At 41.2% G+C, this 16,913-nt stretch overlaps 1 protein-coding gene across 1 annotated transcript in view; it reads left to right on the top strand.

The window, feature by feature from the left end:
- The first annotated feature begins 749 nt into the window (after positions 1-749).
- The window catches only part of LOC124155895, a 147,952-nt gene continuing 131,788 nt past the window's right edge, over positions 750-16,913 (top strand). Inside the window, exon 1 of the mRNA XM_046530070.1 lies at positions 750-949. Coding sequence (XP_046386026.1) covers positions 789-949 — 161 coding nt within the window. The 5' untranslated portion in view covers positions 750-788. The remainder of the gene's footprint in view (positions 950-16,913) is intronic.

Genomic DNA, 16,913 nt, shown 5'->3' with positions numbered 1-16,913 from the left:
GATGAGCTCTCATGGTAATATGTAGATGTAGATCCTCGGTGTGCGAGGGGGTGAACTGTTGAGGGAGGACGCTGACCCTTCAGTTTTGCAACTTTCAAGGAATGAGGAAAATTTTAGGCCCCCTGCCTTACACCCTTGATTGAGCTTTCAGTGTAATATTTAGGTGAAGATCCTCAGTGTAGTAGGGGGTGAACTGTTGAGAGAATTTGATTACCCCCTGAGGATTGGGGCTTCCAAGGATTGATGAGACTTTTAGGCCCCCCTGCCGTACACCCACAAGAGAGCTCTCAGTGTAATATGTGGATGTAGATCCTCGGGGTACAAGGGGGCGAGCTGTCGAGGGAGGAGATTGGTCTTCTGAGGTTTGCAGCTTCCAAGGAATGAAGAGACTTTTGGATCTCCTGCCTTTGCTCTCAGGGTGTTATGTAGATGTAGATCCACGGATTATTAGTGGGTGAATTCTTGAGGGAGTAGGATGATCCCCTCCTCTCCTTCTGCATATGCCTCCCCTCGTCGAGCGCCTCCTCCCGGAGTCTGCCATCCCACCCTCCCCCTCGCCTCCAACTCTTCCCTCACCGCCTCTAACTTTCTCGCACGCACTCTCGCCCCTACACGACGCGAACTCTTTTCCCTCGCGCCGTCCTTCCCCTCTCCTCTTCCACCTTTTCTCTTCACCCGACGTCCTTTCTCACCCCTCCCTCTCTAACCTTTGTCTCCCTCCCGCTTCGATGGCCGAAAAACCGCTTGCGCTCTCTTCTGCCTCAGTCTTGCTCGCTCCGTGACTCGCGATGGGTTGGCGGTCGGTTGCTGAAGAGGAGGCGACCTCATCATCTTCTTCCCCGCTGCTGCTGCGACTTCGAGTCCCCGGCGAAAGGATACGAGGTGGGCGCCCACGCTCCGCGTCGCCGCTCGTAAACCGGAGGAATCCCCCAGCGCAGCACCGCCTATGGTGAGTGCGCGGCTGTACCTTGCAGGGATTTTTTATTGCGCTGGATTCGTCTCCGAAGCGGCGTGGGATTTTTCTCTCCATACCATCCTCTGTGTGTTTTTTCTGCAATCTCATGGATTATCTTGGTTGAGCCGCGGTGATATGAGTGGTCCAGTGAGTTTTTTTTTAGCCATGACGAAATTGAATCGCTGCGATGGTCTCTTATTTCGTCGAAAGTGAATGTTTTTGGTTTTGGACCTGCAATTAAGCGTGGTGGGATTTTTTTGAAAAAATAATGCGTCGGACGATGGAGCGATTGGTGATTTTTTTTCCGTGCTGAATTACGAAATTAAAGCAAATGATACTCTCCTCTTTCGTTGAATGTGATTGTTGGTTTTGGACTTAATTGCATTTGAGCTTGGTGGAATTTTTTTACAATTCCCCAGATTATGTCGCTTTATGAAGCGCCAAGTGAATATTTTTGGTGCCGAATTCTGAAATTCCAGAGTTATTATGGTCTTATGTTTCGTCGAAAGTGAGTTTTAATTTTGGCCTTCATTGAATTTAAGTTCGTTCTAATTTTTCTAATTCATTGAATTATTTTAGGCTTTGCAAGATGAGATCCAATAGTTTTGATGATTCCCGCCTTCTTTGAATAGTGATCGATGGTTCCCCAGATTATGCCGCTCAGGATTTCTGCGCTATCCCCCATTTTTTTCTGTGATTTCTTGCAGTCAATATTATCAATTCCAGGTTCGGATTCCCGGCCATAATTAAGATTCTGTGTTAAAAAAAACTTGTCACTGGTTATAGCAATACGCAGATTACTTCTCTCTGCTACATCTAGATGAATTTTTTATTCCGTGAATAAATTACGGACTTAAGGACTACGTGTTGCCATACTACGAATTTTCTACTATTACTACTACTACGGACTACTCACACCTGTGAGGGAAACCTGGGGCGGTAGAATCACACTGTATGCCACTTGAAGGTTGGGGATTTTTGAGCTTTTCTGCCTTTCCAAATGTCTCTGAGGATGAGTTAGGGTGAATTTTTGGTTATTCAGGACTCACCATGAAATTTTATGTGGATTTTTTATGTATCATAACGCCATATCTTTAACTTATCAAAATTACAGCGTTAACATGCATTTTGCTTGTGGTAGTTAATGTTTTGGTGTTTTTATTTAGTTTCACCCTGGCTCAATGGTTGAAATCATGTTTCTAAAAACTACTCGCAGTACATAAAATAGCCTAACTACATGATGCAACTACTTAATAATGAAAATTCGTGAAATATTATGGATATTTTGAAAATTGAATTTTCCACTAATTGGAATGTTGTGGTCTATTTTTTACAAGGTTTAATTGCTCAGGAGTTCCTGTATTTGGTGGTCCTCTGTCACCCTTATCTCAATCAAGAATCCAGTTTCCGTACGATAGGGCTTAACTACATAGCTGCTAAGTGCATTTATATTTATTGGGCGTAAAAATTCATGTGCGCATTACCTTTTTAAGATGAAAAGACGTTGAGGTCTCCGTGGAGACTAGTATGCTCGAAAGTGAATGAGGAATCACTGGGGCATGCATGAATCATTCGAGCCACCACTAGGCAATCGCTCACGGATCGAAGACTCTAATTAAACGGTTAGGACTTGAAGAGACAGTGATTTATTGAGTTTCCTCTGGCAAATGCGAGGGATTGTCTTACAGCCAAGATAGAGACTGTTTACCCGAGATCTTATGGGGCTCTGTCTTACAATGTGCTCACTTTTCCTCGGTTCCCATGAGAATTACCCCGCGTGGAAAGGAGTCGGGAGAATGCAAGGTGGGCCGCTTCTGAAATAAAGGAGGTCGTGTACAAGCGCCGTGCGAGCTCGTTTTGCATTCTTAATGAACTGTTGCTGTTATTAGAGTGGATTCTCTTGAGAATCACACCAGAAGTAATTAATCTCAACTAAGGAGAATGTTCGTGGTTAATTGGGTGCGGAGCTCCAATCTGGAATAAGTTTCTCTGTCACAAGGATATTAAAGTCGTCGTAAATATCTCCTAACTACTGAAAATAAGTGCGTAGAAAAAAAAATATTTTGGTCATATTTTTTTCAAAATTTAGGATATTATAGTGACTCACCGATTTCTGTGACCAACCGGGCGTGTACATCAAATTTCCTCTTTAGTGGGACAAAGAGATCATAGCTTCAACTTTTAATTGTGCTTTAATTAATTTTATTTAATATTTACTTTAGTGGACGTATCAATAATTCAGCCACTCGTCGTTCATGTCAATGAAACAATGACAACAATCTAAAAATGAGCAGAGAATTGTTTAGTAGTGCTGTAATTATTGAGCGGAAATTTGTGTGAAGAAATATTACAGTAGGAATGGATTAGAAGGGGCGTATTAATTTAGAAATTTAACAACTTTGCAGTTTGATTGAATTTTAAGTCTAACGATTCCATACATATTTTCAAATGAGTAAGTCTCACAGGAGGTACCACGTTTCATGCATTACCCACTCGTACTTGGAGGAGCTGACCGATGGCTGATGTTAATTCTACTCTAATGGAATGATAGGGAAATTAGGATAGAAGTGCGGCGTCACCCTGCTCTTACCAGTAGGTGAGTCGGGAATCATGGCTTACCGACCTATGCAACGGACGTAGTGCCGCAATTCACTTACTACCCGAGTAGGAATCGAGCTACCACTGAAAATTCTCTTAGCCATTGGAATCTAATCCGGCTTATTTAATAACTTAACGCTCTAGCGACTTAACGAATCTGAGATGTCTCGTTTCATACGATATGAGTTGGGACTCAGAAGAGCAAGACTCAAGTCACAAACGTCTTTCACAGTTTGAGAAATCCCTTCGTCGGTATTAGCCTGTTCTTAACGCTTAAGTGCTGAGTGGGCCTTAATTGTCCTTACGGAGAAAGTATTGTACTCTACGTAGAACTCAAGTAGGATTGAACTACGCCTGAAAACCTCCGATATTGCTGGTATACAAACGCGGGGCACAAGGATAGTAAGCCTTGCGTCCACATTAAACCGGTTCCATTGATATTTGATTCTCTTTCGGAAGAAATTCTCCCTAATGGTCATCTATCCGCAGCTTCGTTTTTAGCAGTTTATATTCTGCCTTCATTTCGCCCAGTCTTGAATTATTTTCTTTCACTCATAATTGGACTGGTAAGACAAATGATCGTGATCAGCTGGATGCTATCCATTTTGGGTCTATCTCTCACATTTCTACACTGAACTGAACCCTCTAAAATAGTTCTTATTAGTTCACAGTGTGACCTATCTACGCTTCTCGTCTCTTTCTGATTGTATTTGAAAGACATAGCTCTTTATCAGCTCTCTTTACTACCACTACATTGGCCATCCTCTCCATTCATGAAATGTTGAGGATATTCGGTTATCACCACATCTCAAAGGCCTCTATTCCTATTTGTATTTCTGCCATATGTCCATTTTTTAATTTTATGTAGCAAAGCAAGCCAAAACTATCTAATGGGTAGACTTATGGAGGGGTATAGTCCTTATCTTCTAATCCAAAAGTCGGGGGTTTGAATCTCGTCAGAAACTTTGAATCTCCCCAATCATATTTGTGTCTCTGTCCATGCAGTAAACCAAGTTATTGGCTTCGTTTGTTTGGTATGATTATTTTATGAACGTGATTTCAGACCTCTAGTATAATTGTTTCTGTTAATATTCAGGTTTTTTCAACAAATTTTTACATCTAGTTCTTTTCCAACGTTTCAACAAATTTATTAGTCATACATGTTATTTATTAATTAATGAACGCTTCATTTTTTTATCTGATGACAATTGAATTTTTCAAAACGTTGGCACATAACTAAATATAAACATCCAGTGGCGGATGCAGAGAGGGGATGGGGGCCATACCCTTCCCCCCTTTCCTCATCCAATTAACTCTAGATAAAATTGTAATTTAGCTCAGATCCCCGCTGCTGCTCTGAGATTACACCCCACCTACTCCCCCTTGTCCTATCATGGATCCGCCCATGTAAACATTTTTTGCCAAAAATCATTATTCTTAATAATGCTGCTAAGAGGTAGGAGCCACTCATCACCTGCCGTGCATTCTGTATATTTTCTCGCTTTAACTTTTTCCGACGCGGAGAGTAGGGAGAGTGGCTTCTGGTCTTCCCTTTCCTTCGGGGCGGCAATAAACACTGCTCTCAAGGAGGAGATTCAATTCACGCCCCGCCGTCCCCAGTGGCCCACATTGAGGATGACAGTTAGCTCGCCGGCATGGTGACAGGTGGAATTCTACTGTTCGCTCCGCGCTCTTCGAATGTTAGCGAGTGCTTCTTTTTTCCGTCTTTGCTTCGCCGCCGTGGAGTAGCAGTTGCGACATTGGAGTGTCTTCTTCGAGCGTAAATTGCAGGAAGTGCTCATGGGCGGGCCAGTCTGCTCCCAAGGAGATAATTCATGAGTAAAAAATGCAGTAACTGCCTCGCAGAGCACTTTGGAAAGCATTGTAGATTCCCTATTCGCGTATTATCGTTCGTCATGCAATGCGGGAGCAATGCATTTCTCGGTCGCGAAATTTTTAAAATGTTTTGCGAAAAGAGCAGAGTGCAGTCTTAATGAGTCCAAAGTAGGTGCGCACACCTTGGCTTTTCCTTTCCTAATCCAAAGTAAACTTGCTATTCAGTGTAGAAGATTAGAATTAGAAGAATATTTTACTAAATTTCTCGGTTTACCGTGAATATTTACCGATGAATAAGGGTATAGAGTATTTTTACTTTTAAAACTAAAATTGTATGAACAGGACAATAAACATTAGTTCTGTATATATTGTGCCATATTGATTGAAGAAGGAAAAATTGTTATCAGGCTCAAGATTCATATGATGTTCTAATTAATTGTATTTCTCTTCCGATGATTGGTAGGTTCTATTCTTCAATACAAAACGTTCTGTACCATTAATTTCGTTCTTTACTTGCAGCCCACCCAAGTTACAAGTTTTGATGTAAATGCCAATGATCTAAAAGACATTTTTTTTTCCTTTTCTTTCGTATATACTCCTCTAAATCCATAGCAAGTGTGTTACTTTCCATATAATTTGATTCTATCGATTACCATTGAAGTATTTCTTCAATCGACTGACAGAACTAGGATTGTGGAGAGGAGCATTTATGTCGGGCTTAAATCAACAGGTATTAATTTTTTGGTGGATGTGAAAAGTACTCTTATAATATAATCCTAAAATGAATCTCTTTAATATCTTACATTTATTCCTTTAAAAAATTCTTAATTGATAGTCGAAGCAATAAATTAATAATGCTAAGCAAATCATTTTGGTGCTGTTTGAAAATATTCACTGCCGTATAAATATTAAATGTTACATTGAATGTGATCGGAATATTTTTACCGAATTGCGTCCTAAAAAGAAACTTCTCACTTGGTTTATGAATGGAGGAGATAGTATCCGTTGGGCATTGCGTCAGCTGAAGTTACCCTGATTTGAATTCCTCGCGCAAAATGACATTAAGGACTCGGGTCACGTAATTATGATGAGATTGGAACTCTCAATGACATAAGTCGGTGTTCATCCCGATTCCAAATAGGAATGATATCGCAAATCGTCATCACAACCCATGTGACTTTCTCTCATGACAGTGTATCCGAGAGAGTGTGGCCCAACTCGGGCAAAATCTTATCGATGCCCACTAAACTACTAGTGACCTGCGTGTGGCGTTGTAGGATTACAAAACTGCAGGTCCATTCGGAGTTGTCAGTAAAGGGTGGCTGTTTTTTAGACTCGAATGTTGCATCACGAAGTTATATCGAAAATAGCCCGAAGAACGGCCTATTTCTTCTCGTCCCTCACCTGTTCTTCAGCACATATACTAGTTCGTTTTCCGTTACGTCTCCCCTGTATCTACTACGCGTTCTGCATTTTCTCTAGCCCTGGTCGGTGCGAGTGAAAGCACACGTTTGAAAAACGTGTGCACCTCATCATCTTCTTCGATAGTATCGGTCGGCTCGGTTAAGTCCTCATTCGCTAACATGCTAATGGTCGGTTATTTTATTTTCTTGGATAGATTTTCCTATTCATGTTTAAGTCTTGTTCTTCACCTCTATTCACTCCATCATCTCTAATGCTTTTTAGCTCGTCTCCATCTTCGTCCTCTTCACTCTCTCCATTCTCTTCCACTCCCACGTATCAAACGCCTCCATTCTCATCTAACAAACATGTTTTCGCTAAAGTTTTCTGCCGAAAAAAAATTATGTTAACAAATCAATGTACTTGCGAGATACATCTAAGGCTTCAGATACTCATGGAGGGATATATTATATATAAAAGGAAGATTTGCAGGAGATTTGACTCAGTGACTCCTGGATTTCATAAATGCAATAACGACTGAAGCAGCCACTGAGTATCAGAGAAGACTACTGATTTTTCAATCGATGATGACGCACTCCAAAGGCTCTTACTAGCCAGGAATGAATCTGCTAGGTAGGTTTTTCCATAAAGTAACTTCTCCAGAAGAAATAGCCTGACCACTTAATTATATCTCGAGCCTCAAATCCCTTGATCGCGATGCTTTTTAAGATCCGCATAACTTTTGGCTACTTGCGTAGGAAGTAACTAATGCTCTGGTGCCAAGTAAGCCGACTGGAAAAGATTGCAGATGTCGCATTCGTGGGGAGCTTTTTAAGGGATTGGCCTCTCGGCGTTTTGCCGAATTCATTTTAGCACGCTCGTGCGCACTGCCAGCAGAGTTTTTTTTTTATTTTCTTTTGCAAAGGGCCGAGTGGAGCGAGAGAGAGAGGAGCAGTTCGTGTCCAGAGACCTAATGACCACTCTCCCTTTCCCTTGCCTCTTTCTTCATCGTTGCGGCATATCTCGGGAGGGTGGCATTATGCGACCTGGCCGTGCGCGATGAGACTTCACGATCCATAAATTTATTCCTAAAGACGATTTTGTGGCCACATTCGACGCCTTAACTACCTTGGGTAAGGGGAGGCGATCGGTGTCTTTTTTCCATTGTAGCTTGGCTGAAGTGGTGAAGGTCACATCGTTTTATTACTATCGATCAAAGGCTGCTTCGTCGATCATCGCATTGGCTATCACCGTTCAAAGTGAAATTGATACATTATGCCCGCGGATAGATAAAATGCCAATACAGGGACCTGTTTGTTAAATTTTGGAAATATTTAATTTCTAATTATGACAGAAATTGATGAGTTATGCCCATATGTAGATTAAATGCCACTGCAGGGCTCTATTTGTAAATATTTAGAAATATTTTTGCTTTTATTATTTTGGCAAACCCTTCGCAAAAACCCGGCCGCGTTGCGTCGCGAGTGATTATATTTTAGGAAATATTGACCCCGCGAAAATTCTTTCTGGTTGCGTGGTGGCCTAGTGCGTGGAGCGCTTGGCTTCGGAACTAAGTGTCCCGGGATCAAATACCGGGTAAAGTTTCAAACTCTTCCAAACACAAAAATCTGAAAGTTAGAGGCGGCCCTGGGAAAGAAATTGCCCCCCCCACACATCTTGAATGTGTTAAAATTCCCCCACCTTCGGCGTTGACCGGGGTGAGCTCTACCCTCAACTAGGCATTACAACCTTCTGAATGAATCACTGAGAGATTGAGGGAAATTTCTTTGTGATCAAACAGTATGCATATTCAAAGTATTCCAACATTAGGCAAATGTAATCCCTCAGTCGGCTGTCAGATTATTGTTAAATTCTTTGACCGTTCACACTGCGTTTTAGATTCATGATAAAACGGCACCGGACCTTTAATCTACCAGCACAATGAATTTGGAATCATCATTAAGGTATTCTAGCGATTAAGGTAGGTGGTCATGGAAGAATTCTGGGAGCCTCACATTCCATCAAGCATTTCCCTCTTCAATTCGCAGTAAGGCCTACTCTCTTCCATTCTCTATAAAAATCCTATTTTTTTTCTTCCTCTCCCTCGGTTACCTAACATTCTACCCTCTCACACTATTTTCAACATCCTCTCCCCGCTAGGTACTCGCTCCATGCATACTTTCTGTCTCATCCGTATCTCATCTAAAAGCTACCTCTCCTCACCCAACATGACCAGCACTTTGTCGTTAAAAACATAAATACCCTCACCACGGCAACCCATTAATTCAGGCCATTATTAAATTACTGGATAAATATTCATTTAATGTCATATCCATTGTGAATTAGTAACGTACAGATATATGAATCTATCTTCGAGGAAGATAATGTGTGATTTGTATTCTCTTCGAAAATTACGGGCACCCCTCTCGTACGCCGTATGCAAATTCCTTCCGCATCTTAATCGTGACTTCTCTCCATACTTAGCATCACGGACTTTATCGAGATTGATCTCGTGAACGAAAGTTGCGACCTGGAGGCATTCTTTTCCACTTCAATTTTCACTTTCCGCCAAACTTGTTGGAGATGAGGTAAGCTCACCCGATTCACGGCCAAAAGTTTGCCGCAAAATTCCGAAATGCGCATTACCTTTCGAGTTTCCAAGACTTTCGCCTTTAGAAATATTTTACGCTCGTTAGTGAGCATATTTTTTCTTCGAAAAAAGCACATTCAAGTTAATGAAAACGATAAAAAATGTACGCTTTCGATGGTTTGAGCAGTTTCCTTTATTGCGAGGTCCAGGTGCCCAATAGGTCAAGCTTAAAAAATCACTCTGCGATGCTTCCGCAAAGACGAGTTGAAGGTTTCTCTTATTTTTTTCCCTCATATTGAAGACCCCAAAATTTTGCGTTACATCATCATAGAGATTTTTGGTGTTAATTAATCCGTATTTTCAAAGTATGAGCGTGAAATTGTTTCACACCACTGAAATAGCTGTTTATAATATTGAATTAAAAATATTTAAAATGAGTGATATTAATGCATTTGAACACATAATCTCAATTTCTGTCTTATGGTTCCATCTTTCGTGATAAGGGGTTGTGTTAAAAGTAACTGGAAAAAATACAAAGAATTCTGAGAGATATGAACTTAATACTTATCAATTGTCCTAGCATAATTTTCGATGGCACAGTATGTCTCAGCGTCGGAACATTGGCGTAGCATGATGCGATTGATGAAAGGGTTTCTATATAATAGCTTATGCTAAAGCATTCATAAATTCTGCTATGGTCATGTGTCCCAATCGACTCAAAAAGTATATTACTCTGGGTAGTGTTTCCATTCTTTGCAGGTGTGATGAGCTACCCTCATGGTATGCGTATAGTGTTACGTTTCTGAGCACATTTGGAATTCCAAATCAGCGTATAAACATGTGCGTGCGGGATTTTTTATCCTAAATTAAATTTATGATATTTCAATTCGAAATCATTCTGCTATCAATATGACCTAATTAAAGGTTATATTGCACTGGAGCCAATAATGGCTCGCCTAATAACATGCCATTCCCTTATATTGCTAAAGAGTACAGAAAATATGGAAATGCCCTTGTTTAAGTCATTTTTCTTTGAATACTCTGATTTTTTTAGGATTGCGATAAATTTTATGATTTCCAACCTGTTTTTAATAGTCTTTTTTTATAATTTACATTTATATAACTTTTATACGGGATATTTAGACGTCCGTGTATTCTGCTCAAGTGGCGCAACCAACCCATTTAGTTACTTTCCTCTGCGGTAATTAATTTAGCATCAAATCCACAAGCATATTAAACTGGTATTATGGTTAACCCTCCTCCTACATCTAATTAGCTTTTTTGTCTCGAGCTTCGTATGCCGTGCTGAGTTATCCTTGCAATACATCTTGAAATATAATCCCTAATTTCTACTTGCCGCTCGAATCGTAGAAAATAGTCAACAATTTTTTTTCTAAAGAGCATCTTAGACAAGTCTTGAATTGCCCAACTTGGACCGCGTTGTGGGTCCTGGACGCACGTAACAGGTCAAGGACGAAAGAAGGAAAGGTCGTCGTTGGCATGAGTGGTGGAGTGTTGGGGAATCCGCGTGTCTTTGTCTCGCGAAAATCGTCTGGGAACATCAAAAGAGCTCCGGAGGGTTCGTAAGGTGAGTGGATGGGTTCAATTCCCATAACTTACCTGCAGAGGCGCACGCAACCGTCTCCATGCCGTCTGTTATTTAGTGTCGATGCGCTGGCACGTGTGAGACGTCATGCGCGACGAAGCGCGCTATGGAGGAAAAAGAATACTGTTGGTTCAACGGCCAGGGAAAGAGTGGGCTTTTAGGAAAAAATAAAAGGGTTTTGACGTCCTAGAATGTTAATAAATCTCAGTGGCGGCGGGGTTTAGTCTTTGCCTGTTAATTCGAAGGTCGCGTGTTGGAGTCCCGCCTGGGTAAGTGACATCTATTCAGGGAATGGTTGTCCGTGCTTGTAGAGGTTGTAATTGTTGGCATCCTGGATGCAAAGGCCGTTGATAGCTGCTTTCGGGGTATGCGGAAATAAATAAATGAATAAATAAATTCTTATGTTAGCCTGATAAATCAAAGGTCGCGAGTTCGAGTCGTGCTTGCAGAAATAAATAGATAAATGAAGTTTTTGAGGCAAGCGCGCATAAAAATTTTTCCGAAAGCCTAAATTTTGATGCAAGTCGTTTTTGTAATTGTTGTATTTTGAGGTGCCGTGGATCAAAATATTCTTGATGCACCAATAGCCACCTCTAGCGTGTATGGCAGGGGATGAGTATTTCCTCTCAAAACCAATTGATTGTGCTCTCACAATTACAAGTGCACACAGATGCGGTATGTGTTAGCTCTCGCCAATCACGCGCTCACAATTCATTCTGCTTCAACATTGTTTATACAGATGGGTATACACCTTTAATAAGGGTACTCTTACAAAGCTACCTGATATCGACATTTGGTATTAAACTTTATCTCTGTTTAGATAATATTTGCAAAAAATATTTTGGCCAGGATTGAGTTTTACCCCAGGAATTGCTCTGTTTTGCCTTTGTGCACTGTCGAAGTTTCCATGTTGGGTAATAATTCGTTTTACGTGCAAATTGATTGCGTTTCCCCCTGAATTCGATTTATTTTCATACTTTAGCTCAATGGCGCCGCAAACCTCGTCGTTATAACTATTAAATACCTGCAGAATTTATACTCCAATTTCTCTGGTATTTCCATTGTTCTATCTCACTTAAGTTGGCAGTCTTATATAAAACACAGCATATCCATCGTTCGGTTCACTCGATCTGCATCAATTGCATCTCACGTCGACGTTCATTTTAAGTACTTCGTTGAGAATAACCTCAGTATTTTCTGTGAAGTAGAAGGTTTTGTGATTTTTTAGGTAATTTTAAGTCTTCCATGGTAGAATCGGGAAATATCCTCATACGTCCCAAATCGTGCCTAGAAAGTTGCCGAATACAAATAATCAAGCACAATAAAGCCGTTAGATGATGGAGGTACATCACCGAAAACATGTTCCTCAGCACATAGACATGCCTAGGAAGTGATTTTCGATCCCTCCCCCCTATCATTTGTCACTTTCCCTTCTAACCCTATGATGTAAATTGGCGGACGAAAGTGAAACCGAGTCCCATGTTTTCTTCTTCTTCTCGTGACTGATTGCGCGCGTTGTCTCCTTCTCAAACATCAGCCGAAAACAAAAGGGTCTCCTCTCTCAGTATAGCTTCCCCCGGCGGCGTCAGGCGTGAGAGCTTGCTTTTCCAACACGGATCCATGGAATCGCTGTCAGGGATGCTGTAACTAGCTTATGGTGGCTGGTGCATGATTGTATGTTTTTCTGTTGCCTTTCTCGGTCTGTCTTGAGATTCGGAGACTTAAAATTTAGCCTTTGATGTCTACGATAAGGGGAAAATATCATCCTACAGCCGCTCCATATATGTATTTCCACGTCCAACGGATGCAAACGAACAGGTGTACGAATTCGTTTTTTTCGAACAAAAGATAACTACAAACTATTAAAATGGCAGATTGAAATCAGGGAGTCAAATCTCTCACTATGCTCACCAAATTTGTTTTAGTAATCTCATACTGGTCAACGTTTGGTGTCCTAATTCCTCCCGCAATTCGCCTATTTAGGCGGCTTGCGGGGTAGTACGTAGCTGCGCATGCGTTCGTTCTGATGAAGTGCTTATTTCTATTTGCTGTTTTCGGGAGCTTCATAAACCGAGCTTTGGAGTCCATCAAAGGCTGCATTATCACGAAATATCCTTTCAGACTGCATCCCATAATCCAGATTAGGGCCTACAATAGGCTAGAACTTTTGGGATGGAAACCATCCACGCAGGAAAAACATAGTTGACTTGGTGGATCAATTTTAAGCTATCCGGCGATAATTAAACGTTAAAATGCTCGCTGAGCATCATCACAAACACAATTTTTAAGGTTTACTATATAATGATAATGTAAAATTATTTGGTTCAACCCCAATTGTATGAATAAAATTTACTGTCGCAATTTATATGTATTTTTTGTGATAGTGATAGATAAGTAGTTTTCATTTTAGATGCCTATGATAACTCATCCCCTGTCCGTGTCCATACCTTTGATATGGCTTAGAGGGTATTATTGTGTAGTTGCATTACGCCAGCAGGTATGCTTACACATGATAGGACTTCTCCGCATATTTCCAAGGGTAATTTCCTTCGAGAACTCGCTACTACCCCATGCCATTACGCAGCTAAATACCAAGCTACCGCGGTGCTTTTCTCCTTTGTAATTTCTCGGTCCGTGGGTGTACCTAAAGGCAACCACCGAATAAGGTAATAAACATCCTCGCGTATTGAGGGAGGCATAATGGATCAACGATTGCTCCTCCGGGGAGGTCTGCCGTGGTAGTCGATGGGTTCATCGTCTCGCGGTGATTGACTGACTGCCTTTGGGGCTCTCGGGACTGATTTATTCCGGTCAGCGCGCTATTCATGCGTGATGAGTGGGCGTCGGGAGTAGAATAGCTGAATCAAGCGGAAGAGGGCTATGCCGGCTATTAAGCTGCTTTGGCATTCATGGGATTTGAAGAGCTGCCGCTTCCACTGGCCTTGGAATCCGTGACTTCTGTCTATTCCGCTGCGTGTTTGGTCTAGAAGTTTTGGTACCTCATTATAATGTTGAAAATTAAGTGTAGGCACTACTTTTGGTTTGAATTCGATTTATGCGTTGGGGACTTAAATCACCCCTTCAATGCCAAGTGAAACTAGTTTATTTTCCTACAGCTTCCTGCGAGGATACGACACCCAGATCCACTCGTATCTAGGGCTTATAGATCCAATTGATTGTTTATGCGACCGGAAATGTAAAGGTCAGCGGTTCGATTCCAATTCCAGTTGACTGTTTCCCGTCTGATATTTGTGTGAATCAACAGTTAATGGTGAGGAGAGTGTTTTCAGACATAAAGTTGAATGGAACACAAAAACGAGCAGCATCTAATGGTCAACTAAAATATAATTTCTTTAGACGACTAGTAAAGGTGATCTGTACTCTTTTACAGACTTTTCAGAATAAAGTTCGTCGAGCCTTATCGTACGAAATACATAGTTTGAAAAAAGTGGGAATTTGTTTTTGTTTGAAAAGAGAAATTGTTTTTTGGGAAATTTAAACGGCTGGAAGATGATTTAATAGTTTCACCATATCGTCGAAAATACTTCCTTCACCATATCGTCGAAATTCAACCTTTAAAATAGCAATGAATAGCTTTCAACTTCAGTTTTCGACGGAAGGGTCTCATTGGTTTATTTTCCGGTTTTCCCCAGTTTTCTTAGAGGGGCGGGGACAGATTCGTCGCATTACGGCACCCGATATCCTAAAAGCAACTAAGGGCCCGCGATCTCATCACATTCGCAGGCGAAGCACGTACTTCCCGAAGGCGTGACTCGTGACTTCGCTCCGAAAGAAGGGGAGAATGTGCAGATTCCGATGGGTGGGGAGTTCCGTGTGTGGTGGGAAAGGGTTGCGATCGCCGCCTCTTCCGAAACGAAAGCGAGAGTGCGGTCGTGGGTGCACGCACCTTCTCCATTATGATACTCCCTCTTGTCGGTGGAAGGTGTTGTGGTTGCGGGTCCGGTTTGAACGCCCACCCTATAGGAACGCCCTTTGAATTCCAGCTTATCCACTCCTGGCTTAAGATGCCATCCCTGTCTCTTTTAGGAGAATCCTTTCTCAGGCGTTAAAGATTTGGGCTAATATTTTTTGACTCATATTTTGTGCTTTCTTTTAAGTTTGATTATTTCATTTATTTTCAAATGGTTACTTGGTACAAATTACTTAGGAGATAAAGGAGAAGACATGCGTAAATTACACAAAAGGTTAGCAGATAGGAGAGCTAATTGGAGATCTGCGTTTAACCAATGTTCGGATTTTTTTACTTATGACGATGCAATTACTTTCTCAATATAAATAATATATTTTAAATTCGAGCGGCCATTATGCCCGTTAATGACTTATATTTATTTGGATTTAAAATATTTGGCTTATTGTTAAGTACCTAATATAAACATAATGATTTTAGACCTTTTATAATGCAAAAATTTATTAGTAACCTGATTATAATTTCTTTTCAATTGCAGTACTCATTATAGCAGTTCTAGATGTATTTCTTAGTGCAAAATAAATGCTCTTTTAGTTCAAAAATCTATGTTCTATCCTTTTACCAACCGCTACTTGTTTGACAGTGGGTAGTATTTCACGGTTATGGGCGTCCATTTACTCTGGAAGATCACTTTTATCATTCCCATTAGAAAACGTAATCATACTGGAACTATGCAAATATATTGTTTACCTTATGAAATTGAATGTTTTTCTCTTAGAATAAGGCGATAGCGAAGTACGCGGAAAATTGCCCGGATGGCACTCTTACGATGTTATGCCCGGTGGAGGGGCATAACATCGTAAGAGTGAAGTATATAACCAGTGACGAGATTTAGTTCAATTCCCGATTCCTTGCTTCTTCATAAACCATTAAATAAAATCACTGAGGTAGTGAATGTAGTGAATATAGGCACTCATTATTTCAAATTCCTTCTCTATATGTATACATATCGGATTGCTTGATATGGTATATACTTAGTACATATGGAATAGGTGTCTTTAGGAGCAGCACGGAGAATATCATATGAGAACCCCTCTATATTTCCAGGTCTGACAGAAGCAATAAATTTAGAGAGATGTTTTGTCGAACGGATAGGTATGGGAATTCGTTCATCCCCTGAAACATGAAGGAATGCAATAGCTACATGTCGAAATTTTGTTTGAGCATTTTCTTTTTTTAGGAAACGGCTGGTGTCCTAGCACCCCTTGCCACACGCCTTTTTAGGCGGCTTGCGGTGCAGCAATGGTTGTAGATTATACAAAGGTGATGAAATATGAATAAGCTAATTATATATCGCGTGTTATTTACGGCTTAAGAGGAGCCAAATAAATCCCGGAAGTACGTATTGAACTATAGAGAAGAGTCATTTGCATTACGCCCGAAAATAATCCCCGCCTCTCCATCCTGGATCCGCCCTCGAGGCTGGCATTATGTTGGTGGGAGGGTAAGTATCGGCAACTCTCTCCCTAATTTTTTTCCGTCTCTACCTAAAAAATTTCCAAGCCAATCCTCCCTCCCCGAGTCTCGCATCTGCGTGGCCCGCGTGGCAAATCTTCTCCTTTGTCTTCCGGTACAGAATCAGGATTCCTTAATGATTCCGTTGCGAAATGAGGCCGTGGCGAGAGAAGCGCCCGATCACAACACGCTGGGGGAACAAGTAAAAACGCTGAAGCCACTTCTAAACCAGTTTCGGCGAAAAGAAATCGTCTCCGATGATCCAACGGTCCGCAATCGTTTGCGACTATCGTTTCGATCGAAAATGTGACGGTGACATATGCTTTTATCGCGACTCGTGTAGTGGTTCTACGTGCCCGGGTTCGTAGCCTTGCATGAAAGCAAGTTCCCCGGCCATTTTTGAATGGATAGTTAAGAGGGTTTTTACAGTCCTTGGAAATCAGGGAAAAGTTAGGGGACTTGAAATGGATATGTGCGATCAAGG

The sequence above is a fragment of the Ischnura elegans genome, chromosome 3, assembly GCF_921293095.1.
Source record: "Ischnura elegans chromosome 3, ioIscEleg1.1, whole genome shotgun sequence".
Taxonomy (NCBI): Eukaryota; Metazoa; Arthropoda; class Insecta; order Odonata; family Coenagrionidae; genus Ischnura; species Ischnura elegans.
This window is presented reverse-complemented; position numbering and strand designations above follow the sequence as displayed.